This window comes from Anoplolepis gracilipes, chromosome 3 (assembly GCF_047496725.1).
Source record: "Anoplolepis gracilipes chromosome 3, ASM4749672v1, whole genome shotgun sequence".
In the NCBI taxonomy this organism is placed as follows: domain Eukaryota; kingdom Metazoa; phylum Arthropoda; class Insecta; order Hymenoptera; family Formicidae; genus Anoplolepis; species Anoplolepis gracilipes.
Genome location: NC_132972.1, coordinates 2,417,532 through 2,430,521, shown reverse-complemented (window position 1 = coordinate 2,430,521; position 12,990 = coordinate 2,417,532). Strand labels below are relative to the sequence as shown.

The window sequence follows — 12,990 nt, the reverse complement described above, 5'->3', positions numbered from 1 at the left end:
CGGTCTCTATGGTTTTCTTATTTCAAGATCAAATAATTTAAGAGAAAGTGCATAAATTTTAAGTCGGTATAATGGTAATAATTCTTCTCGACAATATCGAGTAATAATACCGAATTTAAAAAGTATTTTATAACGTTATAAAATATTTTATAACGTGCAAAACAGCTTCTAGCTGTTAGTTAACAAAATAATTTTATAACTTCCGTGATTTGTGCATTTCATTACATCGAAGTCGTAGACTACAGTTGTGCTTTTGAGTCATATAGCGCGCGTAGGATGTACCTCTGGTCCCCCGAGCACACACGCAAAAGAATAATCTTTACCGCCAGGATGGTTTCTCTCTAGTCACATGTAGACACTTTCACGGCGCGGCAACGTTATACAAACACGTTGTTCCTGACCTGCAAGCTTCCATAACTGAAAATCTTGTGGGCGAGGCAAGTATAATAAAGAAGAAATCCGTGAAGCCGATGACTCGCGGATTGAGGTTGTTATTGACCTGGAATATCTATTTTAAGTTATGTGTGAATCGGTAATTAATCGATTAGCAATGAATGACATCATGGAGAAAATAAAAATCTAATATAATGTAAAGTGATTACAATATTCTAATTCTGTGATTTTATGTTTATTTTATTAGTTTGAATATTTAACTGATATGTGTAACCAACAAGGGAATTTTATTATTAATTAAAAATAAATTAGTATAAAGAATAAAGAATAAATTGTGTAAATATCGTAAAGCAATTACAGGGAGATATCTAGTCTCAAAAACAGCATATTGAAGCAATATTCAAATATATTAAAATTTCCTCGGAAATATTGAAATTTATTGTTGCTTCTTATCTATGATGTCGATTGCTTTTTTTGCCTTGATTATTATTATCATATAATTTTATACACCTTTTGAAAAATAAAAACTTACCTTGAAAAATACTTATGTTTACGGATCGTTAAAGATGATAATTAATTTGTTGAGCTTATAAATATTAATATCTTTAAAATAAATTTCAAAGTTTATTTCTACTAAAAATAACTTCTATAATATTAATGTCTTATAATTTTCCTAACTTTAACTTAAATTTTTCTAAAAATAAATTCTATTTTATTTTTCCTACAAATAATTTTAATTCAATTTTTTTAATTATACTAAAAATAAATTTTATATTATTTTTTTTAAATTTTAATTTTAGCTTCTCCAGATTTATTCCCAAGATTATTCTCAATAACTCTACTTACTTTCTTAATTTCTTAACAACTCTACTTACAGGTTCTACTGGTTAAGCCAGTGGGAACCTGTAATCACCGAGATTTCAAAAGTATACCTTCGGTAATCGCAATTATCGAGATTTGGGAAGTATGTCCTAATCACAATTTATCAATGCAAAACTTTTGATGATCTGCATTGCATATGGATAAAATAAAAAATGCGAAAAATTATGTTTTATCTTAAGTACTTTTTGCTACACCTTCTGATTATTATGGTCATCTACTATGTATATCTTGCTTTGATACATTGGGCTTATTGAATAAAATTTCACTGACATTTAATTATTTTATCCTTCAAAGATCACTCACCGATAGATACACAACAACGGAATTGATGATATTGAAGCTGAATATTGATTTGTAACATACAAATATTCAAATTATAGTAACACTTAAAATATAATAGTAGTTTAAAAAATTATTGTACGCGCCGAATTTTCTATTTGATGCAAACAATAATAATAAGATATATCATAGAATAATTTTATAAATTCTGAAAAAGTTATTTTTTAAATAGAAACTTTTATAGAATGTATATATTAAAGTATTTCTCTTGAATACTCTCTTGATTAAATAATTTAAATAAACAAACCGAATTAGTTTGCGCATGCAATTTATATATAACAATTAATATACAAAATAATAAATACCTCAGGGTTGCTTCATCCTGTGTCCGATGTCTCCTAGACTTGCTCTTTCTCTCAGATTGTTAGGATTGGTTCACACACGTGACACTTTAAATGACACTCCCGCACTTAACGCGCGATACTTGCACGGTACTCTCGAATTCCACAATCGGCTTTTCGGAGCAGAGCTCTCATTTAGCATTATTCAGCAATGTGTATGTATTCAATAAGATTTCTAATTTGCCATTGGAAGTACTACTATCGGTGACCATTATAAGTGTGAAATCGGAATATTGCGACTGGTTATATGTCAAAATCTCGATCGAATGAATCCCGCGGTGAACAATAGTACGTCAAAAATAAACGTTGAATATTGTGTAAAATAAATTAATTTTCATTATATTATACAATATAAAATAAGTTTATATAGAATATTGTGTTTCTTAAACTATAAATGAATTATTAAATGAATTATTAATTAAACGATATATTGATATATTACTTTATTTTTGTTTTATTATTTTAATACGATTAATTTAATTATTTTAATTAATTCTGCAGTTTATATCTTATTACATGATTTCATTCTAAATCACAAATTATATTTACATTGGTGGAAAGTTTGAAGAATCGAATAAAATATATTTTACTCTAACAATAAGCATCGTTAGAGAAATAATTATTGTCTGTAAGGATCGCAACAAAACGATAATTTATAATATTTTTTCCTATTATTTTGCTGTACTTTGACTCCTATTTGAAATAATAAATAATTACACGAAATATGCACTTTAATAAGTAACTACTAGTACAGTTACATGTTGTTTATCAAAAGTTAATTATCATGATTATAATGAAAGCTTGATACTTGTCGCGATCACGTTTCGAAAAAGATATACGGAGCTTTTTGTATTACTATTTTATACTCGGATGTTGCCGTGCAAATGATAACAAGGCCGCAGTATGTAAACAACACCGCATTATACGCCGTCAAGGTCGAATTATAAAATTTCGATGACAATGAATTAACTTATTTTATACAGTATTAAACGTTCATTTCTTACTGTTATTTATTCATCACGGAATTCATTTGACCGAGATTTTATCATATGAACTGTTATTATTAATTCTGTTTGCTGAAATATATTTTATGTACTATCAAATTTATATACGCGGAATATACAATGTTCTTTAAGTTATAGATTAATTATTTACAGATTTAAATAATTCATATATTACGATGCCTTTCGTTACATTAATTACTCTATCCTGCTATTTTCTGCTCGTTCTCAATTCAAATTATATTTACGATTAGATCGTCAAAAAATCGAACGATAAAGCATTGGACAAAATATATTTGACTCTAAACAATGTTAAAGAAGTAATTATTGTCAGTAAGATTTGCAACGAAACAATAATTTATAATTTTTAATTTCCCTGTTATTGTGATTCTTCATACTTGAAATAATAAATGAGTAAAGACACGCTTTGATAAAGATTTATTGCTGCAATATATTTACGTATTATTATTGAAGTTAATTAATAATTATTAATTATAATAATCTATTACCGCTTCGAGATATTCAACATTTTGTAATATAAATTTAGACTAAATATTCGTTGTGCCTTCTTATATTTCAAATAAATTTTAATGATTCGGTCAACATTATAAAATCTAACGTTTATTTTAAAATATAATTTATCTTATTATTATTAGTTTAATCGAGAAAATATTTGTGCGAATTAATTTAACGTTATAATTTTACGTCAAATTGCATAGTCTGAGAAAATGTTTCTTCTTTTAAATTTAGAATGTTTTAATAGCAGTTTATTAAATAATATATGGTGTAAAAAGGCAAATGACAGGCGTTTTGTAATATTTTAGTTTAATATAAAATTTGAATTAAGAAAATCGATACGTTACATCATAAGAAAGCAATCAATTAGAAGTTTCGCGTGTTAACTTGCCTTGTTTTAATCGATGACAGTATTGCAATCGGCACCATTCATATCGTAATGTGCGTAGGAGGAATCTCGTACGCTCCATATATATAAGTACGGATTGCGATTAACACAATTCATTTATTCATGCAGATGCGCTGTGATGCAAAATTAAAGCGATTAGATTATAAGCGATACAGCTACCGACTAACCAATTGTAAAGTTGCAACATGCAGATATGCTAAAAAGGTATCGATAAAAACCAATGTAACTATGTCAATCGCTTGGGGCAGAAAGATTGATGTCAGTCAACAACTATTATTGTTTCGGAATTTTTTTTCTCTTTGTATCTACGTTGTAGGATATGTTAAAATATTAATTTATATATTTTTATACATTTATACAAGAAGTTTATTTTTAACAATAATTATACTTGTGATGACTCTGTAATACATAAGTAAGCGAATAAGAATTTCTAACTTATTTCACAAAAAAATAAACTTTTATTAGTATAATCTATTAAAATTTATGTACGCAGATATTACTACTTTGTCAAAATTATTATATGCACATGCATTAAGTTCTTATACATTGCACAATTTTGTAAAACGAATAAATACATTAATTATCAATTATTAACATGTTACAGAGACTATGAGATAGAACACTTCTTTGACATGTACATACGCGTAAACCGTGAACCGTTACATAATCATCTCACTTTCATAATAAAACTAGAAAGACTACTGAAGACCGCAAAATGTAGAAGCTGAAATACATGAGGTATGATATTAAATGCTAATTTATTCCGTAATTTAAAAAACTAAATATATATAGTTAAACTATATTTGTAAATTTTTACATGTACATAATTATGTACATGGGTTTAATAAGATAATGTATTAATTTGACGTACGCGCGCGATCAAAATTTATATTCGGCTTTAAATATAAGAACTTTGACTAAGAAAAAAACCGACCCTCCCTCCCCCCTAAAATTACGCTCGTAGTGGGGTAGAATCGGCACTTCCGTGACCAAATTAAAATAAGAGAACCCGTGCTCGCAGCTGTGGGTTTATACATCTCGACCAGTTAGGGGTACGGCGGAGGGGTACGACTCGGCGACGATGCAAGGTGGTCGGAGGGGACAGGAGAAGCACAGGTGCATCGCACTCGTACGCCCTCCTTTATTACGTTCCTTCGCTTCTCTTCTCTCCTCTACCTTCTATCCGCCTGGTCGTTTCTCCTTGCACACTTTCCGCTTCTCTTCCTCCTTCTCATCCGACTTGGCGAACACAACGTCCTTCCTTCTCTCCTCCCTCTCCACCCCCTTGATCCACCCTGTGAGCTTAGCCGCGTGCAGTCGTTAACATTTCACCGCGCCAGGTTGATCGCCGCAACTCTAACTTATTGTGCTATTCGTTGCACGCGCACAGTGCGTTTGTCTGCGTTGTTTGTCTATGAGGGAAGGCCTAGAAAACGCGGAAAACATTTCCGCGAAAAATTTACATTTTTTTTGTAAAATTTGCATTTTGCAACGTCCGAGGAGAGCAATAAAATAGAAAACGACTACTACTAGAGGACGATTTAGACTTCCGCATTTCTGCGAAATATAAATTCCGTTGAAGTCCGGTGAAAACACGCATTTCCCACGATGTTAATTCAAACGTGCTGTGCATCCTGCAGATGTACAAAACATATTTGAGCATTGGAATTGGTGGGTCAATTTTATTATAATGAGAATTTAATTTTGAAACTTATTCGCGTTGAAATTTGCAATGATGAAAGTTAAAGAAAAAAAAAAAAAAATCGCGCTAATGGATTTCAATTAATCTGTCCCTAATAGAAGATTGATTTTACATAATGGATTGTCGGCAATTATTCTAATGCCGTCATGGTATTAGCAGTTACATCCCGCACGCAAAATAATTTATACGTAATTAATTTATACCCATCATATTGAAACACTTAATTCATATTTTTTACTTTAAGATATTAAAATGTACATATTTATTATTATTGAAAGATAAAACTGACACTTTCATATATTGCGTGATTTATTTGTGAAGGGTTGACGGATCAACCGATTTGACTGATTCGTGAATCAGCCATGCTGAAGCGATTGGTGGAGTAGTGGCTTGTTCGTTGGACAGGTGTCCGACCAGTGTAGGTTTATTGTGACTGAAAAACGGTCGACGGTTTCTTGCGGTTTTGTATTTATGCTTGATTTTCCGATGATTTCCTGCAACCACGATGCTTTTCTCATGATTTGTACACCGTGAACATCGCGGAGAATGTTGAGTGTCTCTCTTTCTTTTTCTTCCTTTTTCACCTCCGGATGTAGCGTGATCGTGAAAAATCGTTCCCAGGGTGTTGTCGTTGAGTGGTGTGTCGTTTTTTGCGAAACCACTTGTGAATTTGCGATGATGCAATTACCACGAGTGACTCCTGCGTGAAGTCATCGGGCTATTACGTGTAGTACGCGTGTATAAAAATTTATTTAAATTTCTTTCAATGCATTTCGAGAAAGGATGACAAATGTGTCTGCACGTTTGGTCATCGCTAAAAATTTCTTCGCGCTTTTTTTTTTCATTGTCAATAAATTAATTCGTATATACTCACGCGTGCGATATCGATATGTGATTGTATGAATAATCAATAATTTTTGTGACTTCATTTTTTACAGCAAAGATGAAACATCTTTGGCCGTTGCTGGCGTGGATACTTCTAGTTTCGTATCCTACGGTAAGTAGGCGTTTGTTTAGAAAAACTTTTATCCTTCCATAAGTAAAGAGATTTATTAATTTTCTTTATTCAATCTGTAAAAGGTCTTTTAATTTAATATAATAATGACATGACAGAATTTCTCAAAAAGAAGGAAAGAATTTGGTTTAATTTACAGTTAAATTAAATGCATGTCAGAATGCTAATCAGAAAATTGCGAAAATAATTTGACGTTAAAAGAAATGAAATCCATCCTACAATATTTCAGGCCGAATCACGAAACGGACTCGGCCATGGATTCAGGCGAGAAGTATTCTTCCTGAACCTCGAGGACGGCTATTTTGGCTGTCAAGTCAACGAGTCAACGGACGTTCTGCAACTGCTCGAGCTGTCGAAGCTCTGTGATCATCGCTCCGATTGTTACCAGGGCGCGGATGAGCAGCGCAACAAGTTAAAGTGCACAGGTGAGTCATCTGTGAGAAAACGACATCCCCTGGAATAATCATCGGTTCAAATTCATCAGAGTAAGCTTCTCGCGAATACAGTGATCGCTCCGAAGCGATCGTGCATCTTATGAAGGAAGTAAAAAAAAAAAAAAAGAAGACATGGCATGACACAGTGCATTATCGTTAACATTGCTTCTTTACACGATTCCGTCATTTTCGATGTCATTACGGTAGACTAAGTAATTCTCCTCCACGTTGCAGAGACATATACACGCCGAGGTGACGCGTAACACATCTCGTCTTGTCAATTAAGGGGATGTGTGTGTTCTCGCGTCATTATATATCACATTATACCGAGTCACGCCTACGTCGTAATTAGTTGCATAGTATTATTCTTATTTTCTACAGACTCTATCTTCTTGATAGAAGCGTAATTGACGTTGCTGAGGCGTCGATGAGTGGTTCATGTTACCTGAATCTACTGAATGTATCTGCTTCGTGGCCTGTGAGAAAAACTTTGGTGTTCGATCGATGATTGTCCGGCGGGAGAAAATTGCGCGATTAAGCGATGGCTTACAATATAGTTGCAATTTGTTTGCCTCCTTTTCTTGGATAATCTTATTTAATGACCAGTAAAAATGGCCCCTGCGTCAGAGACGGGATATTCTTTTTTATAAATGAATCCTCTCCGGATAAAATTGGATAAAATTAATTATTTACTCGAATAAATAAGAAATGAAATTTTAGTAATTTTATATTTTTTATGTTTAAGAAAAAATAAAAATTGATATTAATTATTTAAAAATATTAATAAACATATTTAAGAACAGCTTTCTTTTCTAAAAATTAATATAACAGATTATAAACATGTATTTATAAATTTAGTATATTTATTTATTCTTTAGCTTTAAAATAATGATAACAATATAAATTTTTAAATTAACAACAAAAAATATACGTTTTATGATAAAAGAAAACTAATAGTAAATTTTATTAAAAATCTTATTTATAGACGACTGTACAAAAGATGACGGCACTACATGTCAGAACGGTGTATGTCTGAATTCGGTCTGTCACTGTAATGATGGGTTTGGAGGATGTAATTGTCAAGTTCCAGGTTTGTGTAATTCGATTTATATATTATCTAACATCGTTATTTTCTATGTAGTAATTTATAATATTTTTCTCATAACTATTTAATTAATGCGTATATATTTTATTGAATGTGCAAACCTTTTTGGATAAATTCGGCGCAAGTATATACACTGTAAGCTTATTATTTTTTATTTTTTAATTTAAGTTATATTCACACTATGGCAAAAATTGAAAATTGCAGATGAGAATGAGTGTAAATATCGGCCCTGTGATATATTTGCCCACTGTACAAATACTCTTGGCAGTTTCCAATGTTCCTGCTTTCCTGGATATCGAGGCGACGGCTTTCATTGCGAAGGTAAATTTATCAAACGTTAACAAAACTTTACAAAATGATAATTGTTATATGTACGTGTTTGTATTATTTACAAATTTATTTATATAAAATCGTACCTGTAGATATCAACGAATGCGATGATCCAGCGCTTGCGGGGCGTTGCGTCGAAAATGCCGAATGTTGCAACCTTCCCTCGAATTTTCTATGTAAATGCAAATCTGGCTACATCGGTGACGGTGAGGTGCATTGCGAAGATGTGAATGAGTGCGAGATACCAGGTGCATGCGGAGACAATACTGTGTGCCACAACATACTTGGCAATTATACTTGCACGTGTCAAGACGGATTCACGGGAGACCCGTACAACAGTGTAAGTATACATGCAAATAATAAAAAAAAAAAAAACAAAAATATAAAATATTGAAGAAGACGATAAATTAAAATGGATAATAAATATACGTATTATTTTAGTAGAATTTTTTTTTATATTTATATAATGGAGATATTAATCATTGTTTATTACGATTTGGAGAAAATTAAGCAAATTATACAAATTCAAATATTTGTATAAAAATTTTTAATCATAATAGCAAAGTAATAATTATTAATAATAATAATTAATATTAAATACTTTAAGTTTTTTTTTTATAATCAAACAATTTTTTAAATATCTTGTAATTAATTTTAAAATTTTCTCTACATGTTATATCTAAAATAAATTTAGTCTTATAAATAAAATATAAAGTAAAAAGCTATTGCGGGATATTTCAAAAATGATAATAGATTTATTGAACAGCGTTATAAGTTAGGGATGTATACTTATAAATTTGTTTAAATTTAGTGTATCGATATTAACGAATGCGAATACGAGGGTGCCTGTGGAAGAGGTGCACTATGCGTAAACTTACCAGGCGCGCATAAATGCGAATGTCCTCAAGGATACGACGGTAGTCCCGATGAGGAGTGCAGAGACATTGACGAGTGTCTAAGGAATCCTTGTGGACGTTCCGCTCTCTGTGCGAATGTACACGGTAGCTTCCGGTGTTCCTGTCCTGAGGGAATGAACGGTGATCCATTGTTAGGTTGTCACGGTAAGCCCTGAGAACATTTTTATAATTATCATCTTACGTACTTGTTATACTTTATTGCAATCAACTGAGCTAAATTATTACGTTATTACGTTAATATAATTATGTGTGGTAAGTAAGAGATAAAATTTTGTATCGTGGGAACAACTTTTTGTGACATAAATATCATTAACTATAATGCTTCAGTATATGGTATAACATTGTTTGTCATCAAGTCTCTAATCACAGTCAGCTTTAACAAACGTAAAATTCAATTTGATTAAAGTCTCTTACTTAAAAAAGAATGCGCTAATTTCTCTAAAATTTAGATTCATTGTGTGTGCTAGTCTGTGTTATAATATATGTCCTGTAACTGACTCGCTTAAACTCACAGACTTTTGCGTGCACATTCGTGCCAGGAATTAATCAACCAACTAACCGTCACTAACAGATGTAAACGAGTGCGAGGAAGGTTCACCCTGCGGAGCGAACTCGGAATGCGTAAATACCAACGGTAGCTTCGAGTGCAGATGCCATGCCGGTTATCAAATGGATCCCGCTCACGGGTGCGTCGACGTGAACGAGTGCGTTGGCGCGAACGCTTGCGTCACCAACGCGAGATGCATCAACGTCCCGGGCTCGTACAAGTGCATTTGCCCGCCGGGTTTCGTCGGCCAAGGACTAACCCTCTGCGAAAGTCAGTCACAGCCACAAACACGCTATAATTTTCATTTATCTAATTGCATGTTTGTATCGCGTGTTATTCATGGCTAACGATTAATAAGACTCATCTTGCGATTAACAGACGTGAATGAATGCAAGCGCAATCCATGTGGCGAGAATGCCGAATGCACCGACACGATCGGCAGCTTCGTCTGCAGTTGCAAGGCAGATTACACGGGCGATCCTTTCAAGGAGTGCAGCGGTTAGCTTGAAACTGTGATAACTTTTTCGTTTCTCTTTACGGAGAGACACTAAATATATGACAATAAATTGCAACGGCTTTAAGAGCGTCAGATCCAATCTTTTGTTGATATGAGTTTGATATATTTATTACAATTTCTTTTTTAAATATTATATACTGTTATAAATTAGAAAGTGACTATGTGCATAAAATTACATTTATTTTTTTGTACTTTCTTCTCTTATTCTTTAAACGATTTATAATTTGCGATAAAATTATAAATAGGATTCTAAATTATAGTCTCATATTTTAATGTAAGTACAATATTTTGTGATATATATTTTATATAGGGTAAACTAGAGTATGATGGCCAGAGGCTGTAATTTTTTCAATACTACATAATGCGCTTTTTTAGTCATTATCAAAGATAATCGATATTTACAGTAGTTATGTGCATACATTATCGAAATAACGATATTGTGAATTTTATAATATATTTTTACTTTTGGCTACCTGCAAAGTTTTTCATTTGTCCACTAAAACCTGTTATAACGTCGAACAAATTACAGTTAAGCTATCGTAATCGACATTGGACATTATAAAGATATGTAAATTGTTATATGACCTATAATTTTTATTTTCGTTTTCACTATTTTTTTATAAATATTATGGCCATCTTTCCGTCACTACGGTCATCTTTTCCTTAAAAGTTGAGTAAGATGGCCAATGCTCATATTGTACTATTTTGATAATATATAATTTCTATGAAATATTTTCCTTTTAATTTCGATATATTACGTAATTTAAGCTTCAGTGAAGATAATACGTCAAACATTATTAAAAACTAATAAAAATAAAAGTATGTTTTTTGCATTTTAAAAAACTATGGCCATCTTATCCGAGTTTACCCTATATGTTATTGTATGTATATATGTATTTTAACAATGTTTTTTACATTACATAACACAAGTATGAAAAAAAAATGAAATTATACATAGAAAAATTATACATAGAATTCTATCTCAAATTTTGTCATAAATTATAGATCGTTTAAGAGATCGCTCAACACAAATATCGAGGCGGTTCTCTGGCTGATTTACATCTCTTTGATTCATAAAATTTTTTCATTATCGCGATTTTTTTAGACATCGATGAGTGCAGAACTCTGGAGAATCCTTGTGGAAGAAATGCGATTTGCAAGAACGAAGTACCTGGTTACAATTGCATCTGTCCGGCGGGGTATAGTGCCAACCCCAGTTCACCAGTCGCATGTGATCAGGTAATAATTCAATAATTCATTGTTATTCTGTCTCGAGTGGTCATACATATGTAAATGTAAGATCTACAAATATTACGAGACAAACATCTTCAAAAAATAGACCTGCTCTACATCTTGGTCCGATCTCCGCGGTTCTTCTTTAAGGTGGCAGATAAAAGAAAGCAAACGAAGCGGCATTGTGTACCAAAACGAATAAGAACCGGTTTTATATTTAGTTTACTTCTTTTCCAAAGCTATATTCTTTCCGTTGTTTGTAAAGCCAAATTCCACTTATTCTCACAATTCCATTTATTATGTTTTTTATTCGTGATTCTAAAAAACTAGAGTTTAGTAAAAAATACCGGTTCTCATTTCCAAGACAAATGTTATGAATATGAAAGAATAAGGTGTCATCGTCGTATCATTTTCAGACCGACGTGACGACTCTCTGTAAATCGAACTTTGACTGTGTCAACAATGCCGAGTGTATCGAAGGGCAGTGCTTCTGTAAAGATGGCTTCAAGGCCGTTGGTGCCGAATGTATAGATGTAGACGAGTGCCTTACTAATCCCTGTGGACCTGCATCGATCTGTACGAATATTAGAGGAAGCTATCATTGCGAATGCGAATCTGGATTTGTTGGTACTCCGCCTCACATAGGATGTAAAGGTAATTGTTAATTATATTTACAATAATATTATATTTTAAAAAAAAGAAAATAAATAAAAAATTTTTAAGAAAATCATAAAGAGAAAAAAAAATGATTAACATAATTTATAAAATTGATTTCAAAGCACCGTGCGATGAGGTAACTTGTGGCGAGCATGCCTTCTGTAAGGCTGACGGTCATGAAGCTTATTGTATTTGCGAAGATGGTTGGACCTTTAATCCAAACGATATAGCGGCTGGATGCGTCGGTAAGTAAACGATATTTTCTCGATGAATCCAGACGAAGAATTTGATAACTATTTCTTCATAAATATTTTCATTCGTAATACGATTTTATTTTCTTTATCTAGACATAAACGAATGCGATGCTGTAAATGGGCCTTCTGGAAGATGCGGCAAAAATGCTATTTGCACGAATACACCAGGTGGTTTCAGTTGCCAATGTAAACCTGGATTTTCAGGAAATGCTTTCAAACAATGTATAGGTAAAACTTTTGCACGAGATAAATTATTAATTAATAATAAATAATAATTTTGCAATTCTACAAAAATCTATTATTAATTTATTAGTAAATATAATTATTTAAGAAATAATTTTAATAATAAATAAATAATAAATTATAGATATTTCTACTTATAAATTATATTAATTCAA

At 31.9% G+C, this 12,990-nt stretch overlaps 1 protein-coding gene across 8 annotated transcripts in view; it reads left to right on the top strand.

Moving 5' to 3' along the window:
- The window catches only part of Dpy (fibrillin-like protein dumpy), a 108,535-nt gene that overhangs the window by 22,647 nt on the left and 72,898 nt on the right, over positions 1-12,990 (top strand). For 7 of the 8 annotated variants that reach the window (XM_072888997.1, XM_072889001.1, XM_072889000.1 and 4 more), the window contains exons 2-13: positions 6,522-6,580; positions 6,828-7,023; positions 8,018-8,122; positions 8,342-8,458; positions 8,560-8,807; positions 9,279-9,528; positions 9,956-10,201; positions 10,310-10,429; positions 11,554-11,687; positions 12,098-12,335; positions 12,461-12,583; positions 12,686-12,820. In XM_072888997.1, coding sequence (XP_072745098.1) covers positions 6,522-6,580; positions 6,828-7,023; positions 8,018-8,122; positions 8,342-8,458; positions 8,560-8,807; positions 9,279-9,528; positions 9,956-10,201; positions 10,310-10,429; positions 11,554-11,687; positions 12,098-12,335; positions 12,461-12,583; positions 12,686-12,820 — 1,971 coding nt within the window. The remainder of the gene's footprint in view (positions 1-6,521; positions 6,581-6,827; positions 7,024-8,017; positions 8,123-8,341; positions 8,459-8,559; positions 8,808-9,278; positions 9,529-9,955; positions 10,202-10,309; positions 10,430-11,553; positions 11,688-12,097; positions 12,336-12,460; positions 12,584-12,685; positions 12,821-12,990) is intronic. The other variant, XM_072889002.1, reaches the window with a different exon arrangement.